Source organism: Penicillium alfredii, assembly GCF_028826965.1.
Source record: "Penicillium alfredii strain IBT 34128 chromosome Unknown utg000011l_segment0_segment0, whole genome shotgun sequence".
NCBI lineage: Eukaryota > Fungi > Ascomycota > Eurotiomycetes > Eurotiales > Aspergillaceae > Penicillium > Penicillium alfredii.
The window spans coordinates 1943776-1970249 of NW_026622708.1; the positions used below are offsets into that span (position 1 = coordinate 1943776).

A 26474-nucleotide genomic window follows, 5' to 3' on the forward strand; every position below is an offset into this window, starting at 1 on the left:
ATAAAGCAAATCTGAACGAAGGACTGGACCGAAAGGGATCGTGTATTCGAAGGTTGACAAATAGCAGATGGTATAGTAGCTAAAAATAAATAGAATAAAGAAAGATGCTCAATGCCCTGAACATTCAAAACATCCCAACTCGCAAATATCAAATGGTATCATCTTCTTCCGTCGCAGTGAATAGAAACAGGCCTAAACAGACACAAATCATGATTCCTCAAAATGGCCGGTGTTTTTTGAATTTCGCCAAGCCAGCATCTCGTTCATTTCGCTCACCTCATAGCTGGGCGGCGCAGAGTGAAGAGACTCAGGACTCGCAGGGTGGGGTGGCTGGGCCTCGACATGCTCCGTCACGACTATCTGGGGGATCGGCTTGACAGAACGGGGAACAATCGGGGAGAATTCCGAGGAAAGCTCGGCAATCTCAGGGAACTGCCGGCGATCAATCACGGGCGTCTCAGCCGAAAGCTCCGAGACCACCGGTACAGACCCAGCTCCCATCTCGACTAGCGCCGTCTCGCCTGGATTGGATGCGAGTTCCGGGACGTAGGGCTTGGAGTCAATTTCCATAGGGGTAGAGTCTGTGGGAACGCCTAGGGCGTGGAGATGGCTGGATACCATGCTGAGTCGGTTCTGATAGACAAGCAGTCGCGGGTGTTTCTCCAGCGCCCGATGGCTCTCGTTGTTCTTCCAGCGCTTGCGACTGCTCAGGCTAATTTTTCCCTTCTTCATCTGCTCCACGCGATACGCCTCTAGGAGGGAGGCGAGATCGCGGGCCGCGTCCTCTGCGTCGCTGACGGTCGAATCAATCCACTTGCGCTCGATCTCGCCCAGTTGTGATGCCTTGCAGTCGCGTAACTCTTTGGCCTCGCGCACTTCAGCAAAAACACGTTCGGTCGTGTTGAGAAGTGTGCAGATCTGGTCGTTTGGTTTTTCGGGAAGCTGGTCTGTGGGTGTGCTTGGGGATCGCGTGCTGGATTTCATCGACTCGGTATCAATTTCGGGAGGCGGTTGCTTGTATGGTGGTTGCGAATCCGGTAGTGACTGCTGGGATAGGGGCATCGACTGTGGAAGTTGCTTTGGTGGCTCGGATTGAATCCTGTCCAGGCTGGTGCGGATCGCTATTCGGTTCATTCGGTCTGTCGATTGGTATAGTTTTTCTGCTTGGCGATGCAGCATGCCCACGGTCGATTGGTGGCATCGATCCTTGGTGTTGTTCCATCCATCGGCTGATCGTTGCAAGAGCTCCATTTTCGATTGATAGTACCGTTCCTTAGTGTTGTTCCATCCGTTTGCTGATCGTTGGAAGAACTCCATTTTGGATTGACAGTACCGGTCCTTCGAGTCGGACCAGGCGCTTGCGGTGCGAGTTTGCATGTCCGTCTTTGACTGCTGCCACTTCTCGGTGGATTCATGCCACTTCTCGAAAGAGCTGTGAGCCACGTCTTTGGATTCCATGTTGCGGACACAGGTTTGACACGAAAACCAGAGCGTATATGGCGTTGTTGATGTTTGTCTTAGGGTGCAAAAATGGTTCTCTTTGCACAGGCCAGGACGAGGTGCGCCTCTCTACTATGACGAAAAAGATGATGCAGGCCACGCATATCAGCGGCCCCGAGGCATTAATTTTAAACCAAATGTCGGTGATTCAGCAAATCCTTCCTGGCCGAATCCCATGCGTGTGTTGTAAGCCATGCTGACTCTGGGCTATGTTCGCGTCGATCGCAGGATAGCCGTCCAGACACGGTATAGTGCGCTATTGAAACCGGTCTCTGATTGGCTCTTTCGTATGTTTTCGTTCTCCATGCCGAATCTCGTCGGATCGGGGTTGTCCATCGGGGCCAAAGCGACTTGGCGGTGGGTCGGTTGGCTGCTTCGTATATTTTGGGGGCTGCCTGTAGTGGAACAATGGCCATCTATTTATATCCACAAGCTTGTCGTGCTCTAGTAGCTTCACAGGCCACTTCTACAAGTAGAAGTATATATTTCTGAGTTGCTGCAGCTTGGGATAACTTGTATATAGTTAGCCCCCTCCCCCGAGGTACTCATGGGTTAATCAGAAGATACTGCCTTCATTCTTTCTAGATTAGGCGTGATATTTCGTGAACTATTCTATGAAACCGGCGGGATCTTAAGCACAGGCTGCTATACAAGTTGTGGGGTGTAAATAAGTGGATTCTCTTTCCGCCCTACCTGTGGCATAGCTTAATCCACTTAGAGTATTCATCGCTGGATTGGATATCCAGTTTGAATTGGAGATTGTCTCCCAGGTCCTTTGTCAGCGAGCAGCGTGGCCACGTCGGAGACTGCATCGTCGGGCTTCTCTGGGGCTTCCTGGGGGCATCCCCTTTGACTCAGAACCCCCATGGTTCTACATTTAGCTAGTCTGTATCAGTCCGTCAATTGCGCTGGACTGGCTTGCGGATCAGCATAGACACCTGGTGGAGATCGGTTGTCGTCGTCACAAAACTGGTCTCGGACTCTCTGGCTACATTGGCTTTTTCCTCGGGCATCGTCTGACATGGTCACCGCTACAGAGGCCGCATGTCTCACTCCTGTCATTCTTCTTCTACTGTTGAATCAGCTGTATGTCTGTGTTCTTGGCATGCGAAAGGTCAAGATACTAATGGTCTTCCGAGGCGAGGTTTCCAGTTTAGTACTGCGATTGTCGGGCCAATATACAATTGATCCCATATGCGAATTACCAGCTGAAGCATACTCGCCCCGGTCGTGATTCTTCCAGCGTTATATTCGAATAATATTGAATCATCTGCCTTGCCCAAAGTCGATTCTTTGAATTTTGTACGCGCATTGATACGCGCCAACTGACCCTGCCATACCAGGTAAACACCATACCAGGTAAACAGTCTTCTTTCTCTCTTCTGCCAATTTGACAACTCCCCTTCACAGCATGCAACACGATATATTCCCACACGATTCAAGTGGATGCCCCCATCTCGAGGTGTCAATCTAGGGGTCGTTGGGGGCCAAACGGCAGTTAAAACTCCACCCACGCCCACTTTCCCCTATACAACCATCTTCCCGAAACCGAGATCCTTCGCTTGGCGGGGACTCAGCTGGCATTCGTTAGCGCAGACGATGCCTCCACGCTGGAATCATCGAAAGTCCTCCACAGGCTGCACTCGCTGCAAGGCTCGCAAGGTTAAGGTATGCTTATTGATCCTCCCCGGGGGTGTCTAGCGATTTCCAGAAGCCAAGAAGCCAACAGATGAGAGGGCGGTAGTGCGACGAGAAGCGACCGCGATGCAGCCACTGCGCTCGCCATAATGTAGACTGCGAATACGCGACTCTGCCGACGCGAGTCTATAACCTAGACCAGCGTGACCAGCGTGCGATCCCCCAAAGCTCCAGAAGACAGCTCATTCAAAATAACCCCAAGCCGGCGCTGCGCGCGCCAGAAATGGGGGCCATGCGCATCCTCGAGCTGCGACTGATGCACCACTGGGTCACGGAGACAGCCGGTACAATGAGCTCGGCGCAGGTGTCCTCGGTCCGCGACATGTGGGGAATGTCGGTGCCGCAGATGGCGTTTGAGTATGAGCCGCTCCTGCACACCCTCCTCGCCCTCGGGGCCGCGCACCGCGCAACCCTTCTCCCGCAGGAGGCCAACCAACTGCGCCCCGTGTACCATGGCTACATCGACTCCGCGCTGCAGCGGCATCGTCAGCTCACCGCGAACCTCGACACCGCGGCCTCCGAGTCGACCTGTCTCAACGCCGTGCTAATCTCCCTCTACACCCTTTTCCTGCGGTCGGAGGCATCCACGGGGCCCTACGAGCCGCCGCTACTATGGATGTCGATGCAAAGGGGCATCCGAACGGTCATGAGAACTGTTTATCACCAACTCATCCGGTCTAACTCCCTCTTATGTCCGCTCCTACTGGCGCAGCCCACGCTCTGGGACTTGCAACGTGGAGGACACGTCTATACGGGCCCCTTTAAGCCCTTCCACTTTCTACTTGATTATCGCCCCGGTCAGGAGGAGGTAGATAACGAGACAGCCGAGACCTACCAACAGGCCGTGGCGTATCTCGAAAACCTTTATATTTCTGTGCAGCTGGGCGAGACCGGGTTTGTGGTCCGGAAGATGTTCAACGGGTTTCCGGCTGTTCTTCCCATGCGCTTTATTGAACTCATTTCTCACCGACGTCCGCGTGCTCTCGTCATCCTCGCTCATCTTTTTGCTTGCGCGAAGAGCTCCGAGGATATCTGGTGGCTGAGGGGGATTCCGGAGCGAGAGATCAACGGGATCAATAGTATCATACCCCCGGAATGGGAGTGGACCATGACCTGGCCGCTGCAAGTTATTTCTGCACAGGATACTAGCAGTGGCTTGCCGACACCTGCGATGACTCCCCAGTCAATAGATGAGCTCTCATAATACCCTCGATGTAATGAATAGATAATAGAGATTTTATTGATGTGATTACGGATTGAAGATATTAGCTCGCGAAAAAAGCTAGATAGGGGTAGCACCGGGTATAAGCGTTCACATGGCTATCGAATACAGGATTCAGTGAAGTGTCGAATTAATGGTTTCTCCATTCTAGTCTACCTGGTTTCTTAGGCCGAGTATCATAGACTTTGGTCAGTATCTATTTATTATATAGATTTAGTATCTTCTTACTATTTGATATATAATATTTCTATTCTCTAATTGAACTGCTTCTGTTTAATTATTTGATTATCTAACCACTAAAGCTCGCTAATATTCTTTTACATCGATCCGTCTATATTAATAGATAGTTGTTATAGACCCAACCACAGCTAGTGTTTAGCGCGGCAGAAGAAATTGTGCAAGGCCAATCAACCCCACGGCGCAGACTCTCTCTGACGTGGAACTAATAAGGGAGGACAAAAGGACCTTCTTAAGAGGATCTTCTTAGGATATACTATATATATCACGTGAGTACGCTAAAAATAGCCTCTTATTCGCTATCTTCAACTATACTATCTTAACATTCAATGCGGGCAGCTCAATGAATGACTCAAGGACCGATGCGATTCTCAAGACATTACTGCAGACGAGGAGACACTTAACTAGCTTTACAACACTCGAGAATATAATGGGATATATTTAACTAACACCTGCTCAGTGACTTAGATGACTCGCATGCTGCCGTAGATAGGGCAATTTTTCATTTAACATCTGTTGAGAGTTCGGCACGGTTGGCCGTCATAACAATATGGTAAAGCGTCATTACCTGGGCCGCAGGGAGTTCGTCCCCTGTTTTGCGGGCTGCAATGGCACGGCTAACAATGTCCGGACAGCCCTGTTGTTGCATGGCCCATTTGGCCCCGTCCAATTTCGAAGAAAATTCACCTGTGACAATGAATCGCCAGCCTCGGCAGGCGTTGAGAACGCTGTTGACCGAGTTGAGTTCGTTTGCTTGGTGCCAATCGAGCGAATTCGCGATTGCTTCTAAAGCCCAGTGTCGGGGGATAGTGCCGAAAGCGACGGTCTTATCAGGACCGTACAGATTACGGCCAAGTTCGCGCCCCATAGCAATATCGAGCAAAAACCAGTGGCTTGACTCGTTAGCGGGATCAAGGCTGATATGATCGGGTTGGTGAAGTCCTGTGTTCAAATTAAGTTCGAACCGAGGGTGACAGCTGGCCGGATCCACAGCGCTTTGAGCATAGACCACAAACTCGAGTTTGGTAGCCGGGCAAGGCAAGGCTTCCTGGTTCAAACGGGATATGACTGCCTGCTTCTCAACAGTGTCAAGCGGATCCTTCACTATAGCCTGTACGTCAAGGTCGCTGAGGCCAGACTCGTAGGCACCATAACTGGCTGAACCGAATAGATACACCCCGACAAGCTGGTCTTTCAGGTAATCGGTAAGACGCTGGACCATTTCCTCGAGGTAAGCTTCCACCTCTTCTGGCAGGTTATTGTCCATTGTTGTCTCTTTTCTGGGTTATCGTTGCCAGACTTCTAAGTGTTCGCGCACCGACACCGCTTGGAGGTTGCCAGGCCTCTTGTAATATGGTAGGGCGAGAAAATTTGGAGGGGTAGTGGGTAATAGGTGAAAGGGTTGTGGCATTTGATAAAAGCTCGCAACGGAATTCAAGATCAAGATCCATGTGCGGGGTCCCAATGTTTCCTGCCTAAGGCATTAACTTCAACCGGAATTGCTGTCAACGAAATCCCACACAAAAATGTCGCGCCAAACTTTCCTTTGGTTTCATGAATCAAAGGATGACGGCGTACCATGTAATTTCAGATGGCGCGACCAAGATGAACTCCTTGGTCGAAAGGGTGAGAACAGTTGGGTTGGTGTGGAGTCCATAGTTGGCAGTGTAGAATTCGCTTATGTAAGCATGTTATGATTGGCTTACTACACTACAACTCACTTACCTTCTCTCTATCTATTTTTCATCGATTCATTGGATATTATTAAAGTGGCTCGTTTCTGGAAGGACACTACTACTCAGCTGTACCGGCCGCCAGTTGACGAATTGACGGCCTGGGTAGACCTACGACTGTGGACCTAGGTCCAGAGTGGGTCTACGTCCGCAGCTTCCAGGCCGGAGAAGGCTAGTCCGACGCAATTCATGTAAGATGAGATATGATAATTGAACCAACCTTGAAAAAGTAGTTGAGTTGCAAGGATCTGGTTGGGTCTATTTATGGTTCGCCACTCAGCAGATCGAACAAAGAAAATGGGCCCCCAAGCCACCAAGGTGAATACCCCGCGGGTCTGTGAGGTTCATATAGTAGTCAAGCACAAGGCTGACCGGCCCGACTGTGCCATAAATAAGGCTTCCTTCTGCTTTGTTCTTTTTACATTTCGTTCTTTGGTTCTAAATTTTTTGTTTTTGGCATATCGAGGATCGCGCCTGCCAAGAAAACACAAGTCGCTACATCATCCGCCGTGTCTATTCAAAGCTACTCCCTTGCAATTCTCCAGGCAAGGAACAATGTCATCTGCCAAAGATTACGTCTTTACCAGGGACTACCTGGACAACAACCGGTACCTCATCCAACCCCAAAGCAAGGCAATATGGAAACTAAAGAAGAATGTACAGAATTAATTTACAGCACCATCTCGCTGTGCAGCTCTTCGGATACCACATTCATCCATCAATTCCCACTGAATCAGCGAATTTGAGCATTGTAGATGTGGGCACGGGTACTGGGTAAGATCATTTGGGGTTTTATTTCGGTCGCTGAAAAATCTGTTAATCTTCTGTAGAATATGGCTCACAGATCAAGTCGACAAGTTTCCAAGCTCGGTCAGACTAGATGGATTGGATATCTCCCTCAATGCTACACCGCTGCCAGAAATGCTCCCGGACAATGTCAAGTTTAATCTATGGGATATTAAAGATGACGTGCCAGAGCACTTAATTGGCGTCTACGACGTGGTTCATATCCGATTTTTCGCCTTTGTTCTTCAAGAGCCAGATCTAGAACATGTCCTTGACAACCTGGCTAAGCTTCTCAGTAAGTTAAGCCTTCGATATCTCTGCTTTCCCGATCGAGCTGAATTGACCTCTATATAGAACCGGGCGGATACCTGCAATGGACAGACATGGACGTAAACTCGTGTCGATTGGAGAAGATCAGGCCAGAAATCGAGGCCGATGCACAGCTCAAGTTGCTGAAAATGTTTCAGGGTAATGACGACAGACTTCGCCCGGCTTGGGTACCTAAACTTCCCGGCTTGTTCGCCAAGAAGCAGTTTAAAGAGGTTGAATGCGATGCTAAAGAGTGCCCCCCACACCTAGCGTTATTCTGGCATGAATGTGGACTGCTGGCTACCGAAGTCCTTGCAAGAAGTAAGGAAGACGACAAAGATGCAGCTGCCATGTTCAAGCAAATGCTGAACCAGGCTGCCAAGGAGACACGAGATGGATCATACTTGGCCTTCACCAGATACACTGTTATCGGTCAGAAACAGTAACGGATCGCGGAATAGCGATAAACAGCAACCCACTTCGAAATTATAGAGGTATTAAATTAAGGGGATTGCAGAACCTCGTCAATATGAATCTATCTTGTGGTGCTATTCAACGGGGGGTCATCCCACCAATGATCACGTCGCCTTCTATAAATCATCATCATCGCTTTCTTTAGTCACTGAGCCAAGGACTTGGCCAGTGGGATTACCTTGGCGTACGAGCGTCGCTACTTCAGGGTTTGGTGGCGCCAATGCACATGTTATCGGCGAGCAATTTGTATCAAGCTGGGGATTGCAAAAAGCAGATATTGATCGAAATATATGCCCGTCGCGGCTTTTACTGCCCTTCTCCTACGCGTGGGGTAGAAAGGGCAAAAGGATTTCCCTTGCATCTGCCGACGCTGATCCATAAACGCGATGCAGAGGCGTGCATGCTTGAACTTGCTGGAGCGATGCTCAACCACGCCTACGATATTAACCTAGGAGCTATAAATTGCGCATTCGGAGTAGTGACGGCCAAGCCATTTAAACCGAAGCTTTTGACTTCACTACCAACCTATAGGTACGCATAGGGTGATTCAAAACAGGAAATGAGTCAGATCGAGAAAGGATTTCGATTTCCTCAGTTTTCCCTCCACAATCTTTTTGGGAGCAGGCTTCTAGGTGCTTCACCATGTGCACATATTCGGAGAAACATTTTCGGATTGGATAAACCACAGAATATCATGGGATTCAAGGTTTCTCAGACAACTCATGTTCCGGCTGCGGCGAGAGTCGGGGCTGTGCTCTCTGGCTAAGTAGGTATCTAGTATACACGACGGATCCGATCGAGTGGATCCTAGGTTTCTTCTGCAGCTGTAGACCATACTGAGACAGGTCGACCAAGACCCAACCATCAAGAGAGAAAAGGTGCGATGAGGCCAGACTCATGAATACCCCGGTAAGAGCCAGGTTGACAATCACGCTGTTGGTAAAGAAATCATCGAGCTCCTTTCTTTGCTTTCTTTGTTCGAGGTCCTTCAGTTTCCACTCGAACAATTGTGGAATGATCTTTTTGATGCGAACATAACATCTCGCAATTTGAACCTCGAGATTACCGGTGTATGGGAAGAGATTAGCCACATTCTCTCCGAAAAGAATGTTGTCATTTTTCGATACTAACTGGGGAGTCTATATTAGGCTTGTCGTCACACCAATCTTCGGGCACGTCTTCTATGTTGTGTAATAGGACTGCCCCGGAAATATCACCGCGGCTTTTTCTTATGTGTCGACGAATCAGGACGAAGAACCCGTATTTCTCTTTCGGATAGCTTGGTATCTTGTCTCCTTGCTGAGTGGGAGTATTAAGGATATTATATAATAATTTGATACTCTCGTATCAGGCTAGCAAAACAAGATTCAGTCTTGACAGCAACAAGGATATACTATTTAATCCGTCAATAACTATTCTGTTCATTTTCTTTACCTGGTCGACAGGTTTTATACCCTGCCAAGTATATTCTTTACAGTTGTATATTATTTAAAGTCTTCTCTATTAGTTCCTTTAGTTATTTAGGGGATTTAGTATTAGGATTAATATATTTCTATACCTAGTAACTAACTACGAGAATTTTAACCTCTTTATACTACTTTCGCTATTAGCTAAAATAAGAGAGCTTCTCTTTTTTAGCGATAGAAAAACTATCTATTTAAAAAAAATAGTATATTATTTTAAAGAGGCTTACTTTAATTAGTATAGATTAATATTCAATATTATCGGAATATCGAAATTTAGTAGAATTCAGGCGAGTTTAGCATTAAAAATCTTTTAATATCTACTTCTTATTCGTTACAAACTAGGGTTATAATTATCAAATTAGTAAATTAGTGATTTACTTTAATATTAATACTACGAGTAGATATATCAAAGCCCTTAAAATTCTCGAAATTCTATTATATAAATACTATATATAGACACCCAAAATCTCACTTAATTTACCTTATTCGGACTTCGTGCGTTGCTGATCTATCTGGCCGATCGGCCTCAGCATCTGCCTCGATAGGTATGGTGGCATGCTGGTCGACAAGATATCTTATTTTTGGGACGAGTATATCTTCTATTTTCCTATTGAGGAAGTTAGGTTATGTACTCCAGATGTAAAGAACATCAAGGATATTCCCGTACGGAGCCCTACAGTGGAACGCATAATCAGTGTTGGGGTCCAAAGATCTACTCTTCCTGACCGATGTATACAGCAGCCTATTCCACACGCAATCAATCTCCTTAGATTTATTCATGGATACTTCCAAGTTGAGTATATTCCCCCTCAAGTCAAAGGGTAAGCAAAATCTTTCCTCTCCCCGAATACCGCCCATTGGCATACTCATACGCCTCCTTCGCCCGCGCAATCGGAAAAGACTCCGCCACAAAAGACTTGAGCCTCCCCCGATCGACGAGATCCGCCAAAGACCGCAACACAGGGCCACTCCCCTCGACAATAAAAAATAGCGCTTTCACGCCCTCCCGACTAATCCCCCGGCGGCGATGCTCCGCCACGAAATCAAAGCTCGCAGAATCCACCGTGACCAGTGTCCCACTGCCCTTAACATATTTCCAGCACTGTGTTAACACATCCCCGCCCACTGCATCGACGATAACATCGAACCGATCGACATCATTCTCCAGCTGGCCGTACTCAACAACCTCATCCGCGCCAAGACCGCGCAGAAATGATTCATTGCGCTCGTTCGAGCTCGTCGCAGCAACGACATGCACGCCTGCACTAGCAGCGAGTTGCACGAGGTAGATGCCGACTCCGCCAGCGGCACCGGTGACCAACACCTGCAATTGCTGTGCTGCACCATCCGCATCGTCTTGACGCGTCTTAGTAGAAGTAGAGATAATTGAAGGAGCAGGAATCCCCGCATGCTCAAAAAGCGCCTCATACGCCGTCTGAGCACTCAACGGCAACGCCGCCGCCTCCTCCCACCCCATGCCCCGCGGCTTCAGCGCGACTTCGTTCGCCGTGACGAGCGCATACTCGGCCCAGGTAGACCCGCGGTCTGCATGCGCCATGCCAAAGACCTCGTCGCTGGGCTTAAGGGCGGAAGAGCCCGGGTCTCCGGAGCTTGAATCGCTGGAATTTGAAGCTCCGGAGAATACTTCCGTCACGATCCCGGAAAAGTCATGGCCCAGGACTGGGAATGCGCGCTCATACGTCTCGGGCCATGTGAGCATGTCCCGGATGATGGTTGTTGCTTTGATGCGGACGAGGAGCTGGCCATGTTCGGTAGGTTTGGGGATGGCGATGGTGTCGAGGTGTAGCGCGGAGGGCGGGGCTGGGTTTGTGGGGGAGTAGGCGGGTTCTGAGGGTGGTGCGGGGTGGACTCGGATGGCTTGCATTTTGGACTTTTTTTTATGTCTTTTCTCTGATTGTTTGTAGAGGGATGAAAGTATCAATTGGGGAAGGGGGAGGTTGCTATGTGGAAGTAGACGTAGAAGTAGAGATGTAGAGACTGTCAAGGTCCGCGTCACGCCATCGCTAGATTCCCGCAGATAGCCTATACACCACGCAAAGAATTGACTAATGGAAACTGTAATTGAAATGCCATAGACACATGCCATTAAAACTATATGCAAGGAAAAGCTATGGAGTCTGCTGTACAACCTCAAGGAGAAAAAGAAAAGAAAAGAAAAGAAAAGAAAAAAAAGCCGAAACTGGCATGTCCACCCGCATCACCCTCATGCAGAAGATCAGAAAATCAAAAAAAAAAAAAAAAAAAAAAGAAAATTCAAGAAAGAGGGTATCTTCACTCCACCGAAGGCAGCTCGACGGAGAGCGGCAGCTTGCGCGACGAGCTCCCCACGTACACCTTCTTCTGCGCCTCGGTGATGACCCAGTCCTGCGACGGAACATCCCAGTTGGAGAGGTCGCGCCGGGTCAGGGTCGTCGTCCACTGCACCTTCTGGCCGGGAGCAATGCTGACTCGGTCGAATTGGCGCAGGACCTTGACGGGTTCGTTTTCGCCGCCGAGCGAGACATACTGTGGATTCAAAAAGTCAGTACATTCATTCCTCGAGGCTCAATGCATGAAGAATATATGGTTATACTCACCAGCTGAGGTACCTCATCGCCAGTCACGGATCCAGTGTTGGTAATGGTAGCAGTCACCTGGAAGAGATCGTCGAACAGTGCCGGGTTGCCGCCGGAGCTGCCGCTGGCCGGCAGTCGAGGCTGAGCGGTCCCGTCGGTGGCGCCGTCGGGGATGTACTCCTTCGCGTCCAAGCCGTAGTAAGGGTCGGCCGACGATTTGCGGAGATCGGTGGAGTTGAGATACGGGTACAGGTACTGGCGCACGCGCATGATGCCCGTGGGGAACAGGTAGTCCGAGGCATTGCCGGCCTTGCCCAGCGTGGGGGCTTCCTTGGTCTTGCCGGTCGTCGGGCTGTACTTAGCAGCGGGGAGAGGCGTGACCTTCAAATCCGAGAAATTAAAGGTGGTGTAGCTCAGACCAAACCCGAATTCATAGATAGGCTCCTCGTTGTCCTTGTCGAAGCGGCGGTAGTCGACATGGACGCCATCATCGAAGTTGTCCTGAGGCGCGCCGTGTCCGTTGTTGGCCTCGGTCAGAAGTGCAGGGCCGTATGCCTTGCGGGTCTTGCCCCAGGTGAAAGGCGTCTTGGCTCCTGGGTTGACACGGCCAAACAGAACATCCACGATGCTGCGGCCACTTTCCTGGCCAGGCAGGCCAGCCCAGAGGATGGCAGTGATGTTGGGGTTGTCGTACCAGTCTCCAACCAGAACCGCGCCGGGGGTGTGCATGATGACGATGGTGTTGTTGCAGTTCTTCGACGCGGTCTTGATCACCTGCTCGCCATTCCTCCACAGGGTCATGTTCTTGCGGTCACCCTCATTGCCGTCAACGTTGATGAAACCTTCACCGGAGTCGGCATTCACAAAGACCAGAGCAACACTGGAGAGAGTTAATATCAAATGCCAAGCAGAGCATCTTTGAAACATACCTGGCCTGAGAGGCGACAGACGCAATCGCGTCAAGAGCCCAGTCATTCGTGATAGCAAAAACATTGGTCTGGCCATTGCCGTAGTTCAGCACTTCGTTCTGAATGGCCTGTTCCGGGGTAATCAGGTAAGGGAAATTAGCCGTGCCACTGCCCCAGCCCATAGCCAGGGTTCCGTTATCGCAGCCACGGTCAGCACAGCCATTGGCACCGTAGGGATTGGATCCCGCGTCTTCGCCCAGGATGCCAATAAAGCGCTCATTGTGTGTCAGGGGCAGGGCACCCTTGTTCTTCAACAGAACAGTGCTGTCCGATCCAATCTTGCGGATGACTCTGGCATGGTCCCGCTGGACATTGACGCGCTCGTTGAGCTTGATGTAGTTCTCGTTGACCATGAAGTGCTCGAAGCCATACTCATCGCGGGTCCACGAACTGAAGTTGGGAGGAGTGCGGAACCGATCACGGCCCACCTTGTAATAGGCGGCCATGATGCGCACGGCCATGTCATCCACGCGCCACTCGGGAACGGTACCGTTGAGAACGGAAATCGTCAGGTTAGTACCCCAGAAAGAGTAGGGACTCCCCAGGGCGACATCACCGGGCATGGACATATCCAGACCGGCCAAAGTGGCACCAACACCGCTGTGGTGGGCACCCCAGTCGCTCATGACAAATCCCTGGAAGCCGAGCTCGCTTTTGAGCAACTTGTTCAGGGTGTAGCTGTTGTGGCATCCGTAGCTGTTGTTGATCTGGTTGTAAGAGCACATGACAGAGCCCACGCCGGCACGAACAGCATCGACGAATGGCCAGAGGTACAGCTCATGCATGGTCTTGTCGTCGATGTTCGAGCTGACACTCTCGGAGATGTTGTAGCCATAACCCTGGGCCTCGCCAGACTGACGGAAATGCTCCTGCTCGTTGCCGATGAAATGCTTCGCACAAGCAATGATCCCAGCATCTTGCATTCCTTTGATCGTCTCGGCCATCATCACACCAGTCAGAACAGGGTCCGGCGCAAAGCCTTCCCAGTTGCGACCGCCTTCTGGGTATTTCCCCAGAGGACCGGCAACGGGGCCCAGCTGCACGTCGACACCCTTGTCTCGGTGTTCTTCACCCATGGCCATGCCACGCTGATAGGCCAGCCGCTTATCCCAGGTTGCGGCAACATTGACACCAGCAGAGAACCCAGAGCTGTAGTCACCTGGAATGCGGTCAGTCACCGCAGTATATATTCAATGTGGACTCAACTCACTGTCGCGAATACCCAGGGGCGAGTCTTGCATGCACATGCCCCACATTCCGAGTCTATCACAGATCCCGTCAGTTCTCTTCCATCGGATTGACTCTTCAAGACTGAGCTTACCTGGGAACACCACCGGTCTCGCCGACACATCGTTCTTGCTCCCATCTGCATATGATTAGACGCGATTGTCGATATCCCCAGTATGGTTAGGAATACATACCCAGAACCAGTAGTGATATTGACCTTCTCAGCAAGAGTTAGGTTCGACACAAACTCGACGGCACGTCTGTAGGCCTCAGACCAGTCGCCCTCGCCGGTCATCCATGGCGACGGGTAGTATGGCGGGGAATACGCCAAGTCCTGTGTTACCAACGGGTCAGTCACCGAAAGCAAGAAGAATGATAGAATGCTTCTCTCACTTTAGCACTGGCGACCGAGGCGGCCGTCAGGGCAGCCAGCTCCAACCAGCCAAGCTTCATGGTGTGGATCAACAAGCTAGGGAGAAGATTCAGGGTCCACAGGAACAGAGCGCTGCTTGGTGCCGGGGGGGGGGGGGTTGGTATACGTTAGAGGGAAGGTGACGAGGAGAAGCTTCAAAAACACGGGGACAAGACTCGATTTAAATGCAGCGGGATGGCAGGGGAAAGTGGCGTAAGGAATCGAGAGAATCAATAAAGCTGGGAGTGTGGAGAAACAGGGATCGGGTGGGACTGCATGCATTACTGTTTGTCTCTACTGTCCATACTGCCCATAATTGGACTTGCCTAGAGAGAATTAGAATTACAATCAAGGTCTATGGATTCATGAATTTACCATAATGCGAGGAGACTAAATAGAGGAGAGTCTGCCCTGCGTAAGTCAAGGACCCATCCCTTTGCAGGACCCCTTGATGTACCTACAGTAGTATAGTAAAGTAAAGTAAAGTGAGCATGCCGCGAACGGCCTCTCCTTTCTCTGTCTCGCTTAAACCTTGATTTCTCTTCTTTGCTCATCATTACTACCGTACCATATACTATCCCTGCCCCAGCCTTTCAATTCTCCGGTCAATTGTTCTTTTCTCCTTCCAGGAATGTCATGACAGGTCCATTCATTGCGGATAATGCTTCCCGCATTCCAGTTGTTCCAAAGTGCAACCCAAGTGAAAGTGTGAGAGACTCGATAAATTGCTTCTCTTTTCTTCTCTTCCCCACAATAATCCCGCAAGCGGCTATACCTCCCCTCCACCCCCAGTCGACAAGGCTCACCCCGAGAAGAGTCATTTGCCTGAATATCCTAAGCAGTCACTGAACCTTGGAAATATTATTGCCAGATATCTCCACTTATATTTGCTGAGGCAATTCCCTGGCTATTTTCTATATATCTATAGAGGAATCTCTGGATTTGCGATCGGGCTTTGACTCTCCGAAGTATACACACTTCTACCTAACTACCCTCAACAATATACTGCATATTGTACCAGGATAACGACCATTTCTCCTTCATATTGTCATGACAATGGAGTATCCCCACGCGCAGCCAAGCGTTTAGACCGGAGAAAGCAGTGCGGGGCTCCAGATGGAGCTGGTGGGACGATTTGCGCGATTAATTTGGCTGCAGAGGGGTCTGAATACTCTGAATGCAGCTTTTTTTGCATTCATGCTCTAAGCATTAGTTTTGTGTTGTTTTGTTTTTTTTTACTTCCGAGGCTCCGGGCAAGACTCGGACACCTCGCCGAGTGGCTTTACCCCCCACGCCATACACTGGAGAACATGGGGGTTTGCATTCGCTATTTCATTCGGCGCAATGAATGGACCTACTTTGCATGGTTGGATTACAATTTGCTGACTGAAAATGAGATAATCGTTCTATACAACCTTGCAATATTCTCATGTTCATGTTCTTGTTCTGTGCCTGTGCGACACGGGCCCGGCCCGACGAAGCGTGTTGTTCGGGCAGAGTGGGGAGAGCAAAGCTCTGAGAAAAGCCACTGGCCCACTCGCATTTCTCCTGGGGTGCATGATCTGGAGGCGGCAGAGAGTGGCAACTCTGTAGCAATGCGGGTGCCGGATATCCTCCGGAACTCTGTGTCCCCTCCATACTACGAAGTAAATAATATGGAGCCGAGGCTGATCCTTGCCCATTTGCCGCCTATACTCCGGATCACGGAAATCTTCACGGTCATCGATTTCCTTGTCCACGGGTAATCATCGGAGAAACGGCCAGCATTTCCACCAAGACTTTTCCCGGGTGAGGGTTCGGCAGTCTGGGGTGTCTGGGGTGAGGTGCAAAGGCCGCGCCCCATACAGGCATATCCGGGGTCGGAGACGTCATTTTCCAGATCCCCGCATGCACGGTGTACCTCGTGGCAATAACCATTGTCGGCAATGTGGTAACGTTTGCTGGTGAGTCTTTGCTGGGACTGGATGGCTGGTGATGGCGACATTCGAGATTGGCAGTGCCCAATCTTGAAATTCGGTCAAGCCTCCGCCCACGGTCCTCCTTCTGCTGGGTTGCCATGTGCTGTGGTCATCGACATCACCCAAGTTCTTTATCGTCAGCGAACTTAGGCTTCACGGCCAACCTCAGACATCGTTGCTAATATCATCCAGCACTTGAAAGAGAATATGGTTCTGAACTCTGCAGCCATCGCCAGAGACGCCCGCGCGGAATCCAGACCAGAGTTTCCGCCGGATCTGCTCCATGTCGGCGCCGCGAGTATTATATTGATTAATCAATTCTTCGGCCATGACGCACAGAGTCGTATTGAGCACATCGTCCTCAGACGGCCATGTGCCCTCGGGATTCTCAGGCGCACACCCGCATAACGATGGATTTTCTGGCTTTAGTTGCAGCAGCTGCTGCTGCTGCTGCTTTGGTCTTTGCTTCGTCTCTGAAGGGACTGGTTTGCAGGCGCTTTTGTTTTCTTCACACTGTTTCCCCGAGTCCTCTTTCTGATTCTCGGCATCACATGTCGGCGGCGAAATCGCGGGACCTGCTTCTGCCGGTCGCTGCAGAGCAGGAATCGCGACTTTGCGATGCGCACTCGTGCCCTGGTCGGCCAGGCGTAGGTAATGGTCGATGGTCACCGTTGAGAAGCCCAGTGATCCCAGAAGACCCTTGAGGTGCCGGTTCTCCGCTTCGACTTTCTGCGTCTCCAACCGCTGCTCGATATCCCTGTTCTGGGCCTGTTCTTTGCACACTGCCAGCTGTTGTTCTAGCTCCCGGATGTATTCCTGCTTCCTTGCTCGGCTCTTGCGCTGGTTCTCGCGCACTCGGGCGAGTCGGTCGATGTTCTCCTGGACTATTAGACTCGAAGCGCTTGAAAGGTGGATGAGGAGATGCTCACTTTTTGGTCATTCATGACCGTGGAAGGATTCGACAACATTTGTCACCGAGTCAGAGAAAAGCGCATGGCTCAGTTGGCGCATACTCGCAGGATGACCGTCAGAGTTGATGATGGCGTCTTGGCGGGGAATTACAGGGCCACGTGATCAATCTGTTGATCTTAACGGATGGTCCCTTCAAAACTACCAAGTTCTGGGCATTCTCACACAATCAAAAAGAATGGAAATAATTCGCTGATATATGCCTAAAAAAGAAACATGTGGGTATCCAATACATCCATCCCTTCCTCATCTATTACACCAATTACTCGTAGAACATGTTCAATCCTTAGGACATGACATGTCCCCTCCATTCCGCTCACTTGTACGCCGGCGGCTTCGGCATCCCCCGATTATCCCATACATTCGAACTGCCGATCTCATGCACATTGTAATGGTCGCCAACCGCCGATGACCCGATCTCATGCAGCGGCGGCGGCTGCGGCGGTGCCTCGGGCGGCGGGCCCTTGGAACCGGCACCGCCAAAGCACGCCACAAATTTCTTGCGCAGCAAGAACATCGCAAAGATCACGACTGCTGCCACACACCCGACCACAATACCGGCGACCGCGCCTCCGGAGAGCGAGTCGCTGCTGGAGGCTGCGGAGTCGGAATGGCTGCCGGTGTCGGTGCTGGTTGGTGTGGAGGTGTTCGGGACGGTGGTGAGGGAGCCGCTGCTGGCGACGACGGTGCCGGTGGATTGGGAGGAAGAATCTTTTTGAGGGGAAGTCATTTAGTAAAACGGCCAACTTGGTGGGGCGGTAATGGTCATGCTACTGCATGGGGCACTCACCAGATGTCGAGGGCAGTTCTCGATACAGCGTGCTGTATTTCCAGTCCTCGACACACATGTAGCGCGTTAACAGCGGCGTTCCGGATGGCGATGTGTGGGCCACTAGCATGGTATCGCAGCTGAGAGTGGCGTCGCTGTTTGGATGTTAGCACTGGAATCCCTCTACCACGCAATCTCGATATGTTTGCAGTCGACGTTGGCGCTTCGTACCATTTATGTGTCCCGCCATTATCATAGGCGAGAGTCGCGCCTCCCTTTGGTTCCACGCAGTCGGTCGCAAGGGCCGTGGCATCGGTCGCTAGACAGTCGGCATAAGTCCCGGAAATCGAGAAGATCTGGGTGGTCGGGCAAATTATTGACACTGTTGGGAGTCAGTATACTGGGCTCGTTCTTCTCAACCCATCGCAAGGCCACATACTGGTGGTGCTTGACCCCAAAAACCACCCTTGGAAATAGGGCGGTGTCGTAGTAGTCGCCATGGTGGGTGAATTCTCTCGACTATCCAATTATTCTGGTGTCTCTGTATGTAGGTGTGTAGGCGTGTAGGCGTATAGGTGTAGAAGTGGGTAGGATAATCCCCAGGAGAAGAAAAACGAGAAAAAGTCACAGCTGGATCTGCGACAATATAATCCCCCTGTCAGACTCGAGGGAAAAAGGATGTTTGATCCGGGCCGATTCGCATGGGAGATATAAGTTGGCCCCCTGGGGGCCACTAAGTGGGAGGAGATCCACCCGCCGGTTTATTGGAGCCATCCATAGATCATAATGAAGAACACTAATCGAGTCATGTTCGACCTAATTAGGGGCTCTCTCTCGTTCCCAGGGGCGATCTTACTCTCTCCAAGGCTGGACTTTGTGGGGGCAGCCTTGTGAGGAACATTCAAACATTCAGCTTTGGTCACAGCTTTGCTTGAGAAAGGCCGAAGACTTCCCACGCGAGGAAATGAAATTCGGATGCACAACGTTAGTGACTCTAACTAGTCACTAGTTCTTTAGGGGGAGGGGGGGGATTCGAACAGTAGCCAAAGCTTATGCTGGACAATGGCGCTTTGTCCACAACGCTAACCACTAGGTGTTTCTGATCTGGTGGATATAATCTGGTTGGGAACTACTCTGTACACATCTTTTGGTCGGCTTTGAGTAGAAATCCCGGTGATTTCAAGTCGGCCGAGGTTGTCACTTCGGTATTATTTTGGTCTGATCAGGGCTAATTTACTGCCAGCTAACAATAGGGCAACTATATGCAGGCCCGCATTTCCATGCAAGCTACGATGGAACGTGCTGATCCGATGGATCAAATCAAAGTTTTCGACTGGGGCTGTATGAGAAATCGGCATTAATTATGTTCAGTGATTTCAGGCAATATAATACGTATCGGGGTTCCCATAAGAACACCGCCAACTCGACAGACCCTGTGGTGCTAGTACATAGGGCTAAGTGGATCGAACTGCTTTACACCCATGGGTGAGCCAGATGGGTGAAGCTCTGGTGGGGGTTGGTGGACTCTGCAATTTCCAGCGTTCAATAATGTGATTAGTCAAATGGATCCGGGGGAGTTCCTCCCGAGCTGTTCTATGAATTGGTAGGACAAGACATACGGTGAGTATCCGGTGAGCATGGGAATCAAATTGCCCCTCGAAACTGTTGGCCCGTGTGTAGCCTCTCTCCAGGGGAGAATCTCAATAAATCTGAATTGATGTGAATGATTTGCAAGTCCCCAGGCCATTTGGGCTAATGGCCCAAAGCGTGTGTCGCAAACGATCATCGGACGACGTCACTAGCCGTCAGTCGACTTCGAGCCCAACATTCCTGGCGCCAACCTGAGTCGCGCCCTTTTCTCTTCAATGATCCCCCCCCCCTCTCTGCAGGATTCAGATCAGAAGTATTGCGAATACACGGCGTGTGGATTGAATTAAACCTATCCACTCCATTACGGTTCACATCTACACTGCGATCGCCAACGCCACCATGGTCTCCACGCGACACCACCCCCGCGAGTTTCCCTCGCCCACGCGCGCCGCCAAAGAACAGGCCAAAACATCGCCGCCCACCACCACCGGCACCGCACGCAAATGGGTCCACACCCCGTCGGCCGCGCTGACCATCTGGCTGGTGTTCTCGGTGCCGCTGGTCGTGTGGGATGCGGGGTACGTGCTGTTGCGACCGCATAGCATGCCCGGCGGCCGCCTGCATTCGCCCATCTGGGCGCCCTACGCGCTGTACGGGACGGTCGATTACATCTACGGCTGGCCGGCGTTTAATGCGCGCAATGGTTTTACGGCTGCGCAGACTGTGCTGAATGTCGTCGAGACCCTGGGCTATATCTACTACTTGTGGATCGTGTATCGGCACGGCGCGACCATCTCGCCCGGTCGCGGCTCGCAGAAACTTGGCAAGGGGTTCCTGTGGTTGTTGACGGGTGACAAGGTTGTGTCGGGGCGCACTGGTGCCATTGCGCTTCTTGTCGCTTATACCGCGTCGGTTATGACTCTCAGCAAGACCCTGCTTTATTGTTCGTGTTCCTTGCTCTGTCTGGTCTTGGGTCTATCGTTGCTAACTTTAACAGGGTTGAATGAGTTCTTTTCGGGGTTCGAAAATATCGGGCACAACGATGCTGTCAGTCTGATTCTGCTGTGGATCATTCCCAAGTAAGTGTTATCTGATATGTTCTTATTGTACCTCAGCAGAAACTAATGGTATCCCTCCTCCAGTGGCCTGTGGATTATCTTTCCCGGCTATAACATCTACGTCCTCGGCGCGGATATCCTGAGCTCGTTGGAGAGTGCATCTCCGCGCCAGAGAGTGGGACGACCGAAATCGTCATGAATCTAGCTGTGGTGAATTTTTGAGATCCTTGTGGGGAAGAGATCAGGCATGATATAGTAGTATGCTGCGCCTATGAGTTGCAGGTGCACTCGAGGGAGAATCTGGGCAACGAACCGTAATTTGTGGGATGAACTTAAGAAATCGCTAGTATTCAAGGGCAAGGTGCTTTCCCTACAACTATGAAATAATCACTTTTCTTTTCGTAGACTCTTTGACAGCTTGAGAATCTCTGGTCCCTATCCCCACCTAGCTAGCTATGATGTAGTGCTATACTCAGTGCTTCCGAAGCACGAGACCTAATGCCAATCCTCCTATTTGTTTATCCTAGAAGGAGCGCAAGTTGAATTAGTGAAAATCTAAGTCTGGACAGGGATATCCTTTGTCCCATCTATGCGTAGTTAGAGCTCTTGGGAGAACAGCTCCGTAATGTATAATGTGGGCACTGCCAGTGGACGCCATTGCCAAGCCACCCAACCTTTCCCCACATTCTTCTCTCCTCACCTTCTCCGCCTCAACTTCCCCCCGTTGAGTCCTCGACCCATCACGCTCCCAGCAGCTCCCGATATTGTTTTCTGTTGTCCTCCATCTAGGAAAATTCCCTTTGCTCTGCCCCGACCAGGCCGAACGATGCTCCGGGCTTGGGTCCCGCGGTACCCGCACCCGTCATGATTCCACCCGATTCCGATGAGTCGCCATTGCAGACTGGCGCGAGCTTCACCTTTGGGCCCGAGGACTCGGCGGCAGCCCTCGACGACTTTGATACCCACAGCCATGCAAGCTCCCGCGACCCCGATAGCGCGCTGACCGCCGACCCCGCGACGGGCCCGGAGAACGGGTCGCAAGGGAACCAAGGCGATGATCCGTCCCGGGAAGACGGCGGCCCGTCGAATTCCGAACAACTCGAGAAAGGCGAGAAACCCGTATGGAGCGAACTGAAAACCAAGGCCGGTAAGGAGCGGAAGCGGCTGCCACTGGCCTGTATCGCATGCCGCCGGAAAAAGATTCGGTGCTCGGGCGAGAAGCCTGCCTGCAAGCATTGCACGCGCTCGCGCATCCCGTGTGTATACAAAGTCACCACAAGAAAGGCTGCGCCGCGCACGGACTATATGGCCATGCTGGACAAGCGACTGAAGAGGATGGAGGACCGCGTGATCAAGACGATCCCCAAGGATGAAATGAGGGATATGGCTGCCATCGGCAGGGCGGTTGTCAAGCCCTCTGTGCCGAGCCAGACGACCAAGGCGCAAAAGAAACGGAACGCCGACGAGGCATTTACCGCGGAGATGGAGGATTGGACTCGCGGCGAGCGCCGCCCGCCACACGAGACGTTTCCTATGAACCGCGAAGCAAAGTCCAGCGATGGAAGCGGCCTTTTAACGGCGGGCGCTGAGTTTCTGCCGTCGCTGGAGATCCAGGAACATCTGGCAGAGGTGTTCTTCGATTGTGTTTATGGGCAGTCGTACCTCCTCTTGCACAAACCCAGTTTCATGCGGCGACTTAAAGCTGGCTCGGTCCCCCCGGTCCTGATTCTCGCGGTTTGCGCTGTGTCCGCCCGGTTCTCAACCCATCCGCAGCTCAACTCGGAACCACCGTTTTTGCGCGGCGAAAATTGGGCCAATCCCGCTGCGGCCATTGCTTTGAGTCGGCATGACGAACCAAACATTACCATCTTGACTGTGTTTCTACTCCTTGGTCTCCATGAGTTTGGAACATGTCACGGTGGACGCAGTTGGTCATTTGGCGGGCAGGCGTTGCGCATGGCATATGCCTTGCAGCTCCACCGTGAGCTTGATGTGGATCCGTTGCTTGGGCAGAATAATGGTAGCAACTCCCAATTGAGTTTCACAGACCGAGAGATTCGACGACGGACTATGTGGGCGTGCTTCTTGATGGATCGATACAATTCTTCTGGGAGTCAACGACCGCCAATCGGGAACGAGAGATTTTTACAGCTCCAACTGCCTATCAAGGAAACTCATTTTCAAATGGAGATTCCTGGGCCCGCCGAGGATCTAGATGGCGATGTCCCCAATCCTGTGCCAGAGGATACGGGCCAGTTATCTAATGCAAAGGAAAATATGGGGGTGTCGGCCTACATCATCCGCGCCATTGTTCTCTGGGGCCGCATTGTCGACTACCTGAACCTTGGCGGCAAACGAAAAGAACCTCATCCGCTGTGGCACCCAGATTCGGGGTACATGCAGCTCAAGCGACAAATTGAGGAATTCTCCGCAGCGCTCCCGGCCTCCTTGACCTTTACCTACGAAAACCTTCAGATCCATGCCGCTGAGAAGATCGCAAATCAGTTCATCTTTCTTCACATCATCACGCATCAAAATGTCCTGTTTCTGAACCAGTTCGCCATTCCCCTCTCCCCAGGAGGACGGCCTCCTAGGGACATGCCCAAGCCTTTTCTCAGCAATGCCGGTCGAGCAGCGGTCGAGGCGGCCCATCACATCTCCGTTCTTTTTGATCGCGCCTCGGCCTATCCGCTGACCGTCCCTTTTGCTGGATATTGTGCATATTCGGCTAGTACAGTTCATATTTGGGGCATTTTCTCCAAGAACGTCCAGCTGGAAGCTCGCTCAAAAGAGAACCTTCGCCACACTTACCGCTATCTCAACAAAATGAAGAAATACTGGGGAATGTTCCACTACATGGTGGAGAGTGCCAAAGATCGGTACCGACAATTCGCTGATGCGGCCATCAAAGGCTCCGTGGCTACTCAGAACGGCTCCTCGGTGGCACCCATGTTCCAGTATGGTGACTGGTTCGACAAGTATCCCCATGGCGTGTCGATGCTACATTGGGAAGACCCCGACACTCGGCACAAGGAATCTGGCGAAGACGCCGTCATGGGGCAGAAGCCCGATCTGCAAAGCGTCGAGGATTTCTTTGCCAGTTTGTCCCCAACACCGCAGCCCAGCGTCCCCCGCAAGTCGCGCTCGCGCAAAAACAGCCGGATTTCCGATGGCGCCCCGGGTCTGAATCAGACTTCACCACAGTCAATGATGGACGTAACCATGGCCAACACCGCCGACGTTCCGGGCAGCGCATTCCCCCAGCCGACCATGCTCTCTCAAAACCGACCCATTTCCTTTGGTCAATCTCCCTTTGATTTCAGTATTCCTCCTGACCAGTTGCCACAACTTGATCGGCAATTCGTGTATGGCTCGTTTGCTGATTTCGATCCCACCTCCTTCGTCCCCCACAATAACCCACCTATGCCTCCCCTCAATGGCGTCGAGCCCCAGAACTCGGAACACATCTTCACCGGTCAGCTGGATCCTAGCGCCCCTGCTGGAACAGGCGAATTCTATCAGCCCAGCGCATGGTTCCTGCCCTTCAACCTTGACCCCGTCGGCGCCAGCCCAGACCTTGGTCCCGGTGGAACCCCGCAGCCCGCCCCAGGCCCAGCCTCCGCTCCAGTGCCCGGTGCCGGCGGCACTGCTCCCACCCCTGGGCCTGGTCCCATGCCAGAACTCCCTACTTTGGGGGGAGCAGGAAACCTACGGCTGGGCGCATATGATATTGGGCTAGGTGGGTCCGGTCTGGGTCAAGACACGCGACAGGTGTGACCAATGTAGCTCTGCAGCTCTGTGACGACTATGATGTGGAGTTTTGATTGTTTTGATAATAAGTGCAGACGAGTGGGACATGGGCTTTATTAGCATTGGTATTTATTCTATTCCCTGTCTTTTGTTCCCTTTCACAAAAGCTGGGAGTTTTGTGTTGGTCTTGTATATAACTTCTTGTCTCTTGTCTCTTGCCAGTGGCATGGATATCCTTGTTCTGTGCTTCTTATTGTGGAATCCATAGAATACCAAAGGAATCGACGTCAGTGAATTACTGTAGACTATCCATGGATTCGTGCTTTGTATTCCCAATATCGTTAGCGTACTTAGGACATAGGTACGGTAAACTTGTGTAACCATCGATTCCTAATATAGTATCTAGCTCGCGTACTTCAGACCTTGGTGCGGCGAAACTGTGTCACCGGCAATGCCTAATATAGTATGGTTAGCGTACTTAAGACACGGGTATGGGAAATTTGTGTAATCAGCTAGGGTAGGGCATAGAGAATGCGGTCCAAGATAGTCCAAAATAGTCCCAACGCTTCCAATAACTAAGCATCATTGGTCTAGTGGTAGAATTCGTCGTTGCCATCGACGAGGCCCGTGTTCGATTCACGGATGATGCACTTACTTTTTTTTTGATCTTTCACCTTATCCTGGAAAGGTAGATATGTGTGTTTTTTTTCTTAAGCATGGTATATTTATCTTATTCTTCTCTTGAATTTTGAATATTTTTTTTAAGATGTTAGAACAGAACATATTTAAGAAATTAGTGACCATACCGAAAATATTTAGGTTTTATTTCGGGACTCAGGTAGTTATGGTAAATGATCGGTCATATTCAAAAATATTAATCTAGCTTGAGCTAACCATAACAGAGTCTTATTGTAGGCCACAAATCAGATAATTTATAAGACTTAACCAGTAGGCGTAGGTAGACAATGGGTCCCGATGGGGCTCTCCACAGGCGGAGACCTAAGGCAGTACTGATAAATATACAAACCAAAACAAAGATATTCAAGATAGACTTCTCTAGACAAAAACCTAGAAACAATTGGCAAAGATCAGACCCCGAAAAAAAATAAGCAGGGAAAAAAACAAAGGAAAGATAAAAAGACAAAAACATAGCAATGTCCCTATGCCCCTCATACAATGCAGAACGAAAAGAAAGCAAGGCCAAGAAGAAAGTTTAAAAACCACAAAAGCGACCAAGGAAAAAGCAAAAAACGAAAGTTTATGCATGCGTTTATTCCTCCCACTCTTCATCCAGTTGATCTATTAGCCGGTTCTCCGCGTCCACGTCAGTACCCTGCAGTCGAGTGGAACCACTGTGTCTGTGGGCATATGCATGGGCGACACCGTTGTTGCTCGAAGGAGCCCGTTTAAGGCGAAGAGAGTTGGATAGCGAGGACCAGGCAATAATGGCTATATCCTGTGTTCCAATGAAACGCACTTTGTTAGCATACTTCCCCAGTAATCCAAAATCCAATGACACAAGCAATCCATAACTCCTCCCTATGACTAAATAAAACCACAGGAAATGCAGAAGTGGCTAGACTTTTGCAATACTTGGAGCACTGTCTATCTAAAAATCTTCGCATGCCCCAGAGCTCCACAAGTGGAGAGGTTGATAGGTCCATTTCACATGGGCCACACGCATAGCCCTTTCACAAGAGAACCATGGCATCTTGCCCACAATGTACACACTGTGATCAACACAGGAGAACATAAAGGAAACAATAGGAATA

General features: G+C 50.9%; 9 protein-coding genes across 9 annotated transcripts; 4 read left to right on the forward strand and 5 right to left on the reverse strand.

Annotated features, from left to right (window-relative positions):
• Positions 1 to 207: 207 nt before the first annotated feature.
• NUU61_009143 (uncharacterized protein) lies at positions 208 to 1458 on the reverse strand (the record flags this gene model as incomplete). Its single annotated transcript, XM_056659668.1, has 1 exon — positions 208 to 1458. One exon carries the CDS (start codon positions 1456 to 1458, stop codon positions 208 to 210), a length of 1251 nt encoding a protein of 416 aa, XP_056507961.1.
• Positions 1459 to 3093: 1635 nt separating this feature from the next.
• On the forward strand, positions 3094 to 4402 carry NUU61_009144 (Zn(II)2Cys6 transcription factor domain-containing protein; the record flags this gene model as incomplete). The annotated part of the gene is made up of 2 exons (XM_056659669.1): positions 3094 to 3168; positions 3245 to 4402. Coding segments are annotated over 2 exons (1233 nt in total), but the record flags the coding sequence as incomplete, so codon positions are not given.
• Positions 4403 to 5159: 757 nt separating this feature from the next.
• Positions 5160 to 5924, reverse strand: NUU61_009145 (uncharacterized protein; the record flags this gene model as incomplete). The annotated part of the gene is made up of 1 exon (XM_056659670.1): positions 5160 to 5924. The coding sequence occupies one exon, from the start codon at positions 5922 to 5924 to the stop codon at positions 5160 to 5162; it is 765 nt and encodes a 254-aa protein (XP_056507963.1).
• A 1021-nt stretch (positions 5925 to 6945) lies between these two features.
• Positions 6946 to 7931, forward strand: NUU61_009146 (class I SAM-dependent methyltransferase; the record flags this gene model as incomplete). The annotated part of the gene is made up of 4 exons (XM_056659671.1): positions 6946 to 6998; positions 7054 to 7164; positions 7221 to 7471; positions 7531 to 7931. The coding sequence occupies 4 exons, from the start codon at positions 6946 to 6948 to the stop codon at positions 7929 to 7931; spliced, it is 816 nt and encodes a 271-aa protein (XP_056507964.1).
• A 2308-nt stretch (positions 7932 to 10239) lies between these two features.
• NUU61_009147 (NADP-dependent oxidoreductase) lies at positions 10240 to 11310 on the reverse strand (the record flags this gene model as incomplete). The annotated part of the gene is made up of 1 exon (XM_056659672.1): positions 10240 to 11310. One exon carries the CDS (start codon positions 11308 to 11310, stop codon positions 10240 to 10242), a length of 1071 nt encoding a protein of 356 aa, XP_056507965.1.
• A 407-nt stretch (positions 11311 to 11717) lies between these two features.
• NUU61_009148 (beta-glucosidase) lies at positions 11718 to 14649 on the reverse strand (the record flags this gene model as incomplete). The annotated part of the gene is made up of 7 exons (XM_056659673.1): positions 11718 to 11951; positions 12023 to 12881; positions 12931 to 14128; positions 14180 to 14232; positions 14291 to 14335; positions 14391 to 14530; positions 14590 to 14649. The coding sequence occupies 7 exons, from the start codon at positions 14647 to 14649 to the stop codon at positions 11718 to 11720; spliced, it is 2589 nt and encodes an 862-aa protein (XP_056507966.1).
• A 2082-nt stretch (positions 14650 to 16731) lies between these two features.
• On the reverse strand, positions 16732 to 18434 carry NUU61_009149 (bZIP transcription factor; the record flags this gene model as incomplete). The annotated part of the gene is made up of 3 exons (XM_056659674.1): positions 16732 to 17494; positions 17856 to 18246; positions 18326 to 18434. 3 exons carry the CDS (start codon positions 18432 to 18434, stop codon positions 16732 to 16734), a joined length of 1263 nt encoding a protein of 420 aa, XP_056507967.1.
• A 1859-nt stretch (positions 18435 to 20293) lies between these two features.
• Positions 20294 to 21151, forward strand: NUU61_009150 (uncharacterized protein; the record flags this gene model as incomplete). Its single annotated transcript, XM_056659675.1, has 3 exons — positions 20294 to 20837; positions 20892 to 20973; positions 21037 to 21151. The coding sequence occupies 3 exons, from the start codon at positions 20294 to 20296 to the stop codon at positions 21149 to 21151; spliced, it is 741 nt and encodes a 246-aa protein (XP_056507968.1).
• Positions 21152 to 21816: 665 nt separating this feature from the next.
• Positions 21817 to 24729, forward strand: NUU61_009151 (putative C6 transcription factor; the record flags this gene model as incomplete). The annotated part of the gene is made up of 1 exon (XM_056659676.1): positions 21817 to 24729. The coding sequence occupies one exon, from the start codon at positions 21817 to 21819 to the stop codon at positions 24727 to 24729; it is 2913 nt and encodes a 970-aa protein (XP_056507969.1).
• Between the last annotated feature and the right edge of the window lie 1745 nt (positions 24730 to 26474).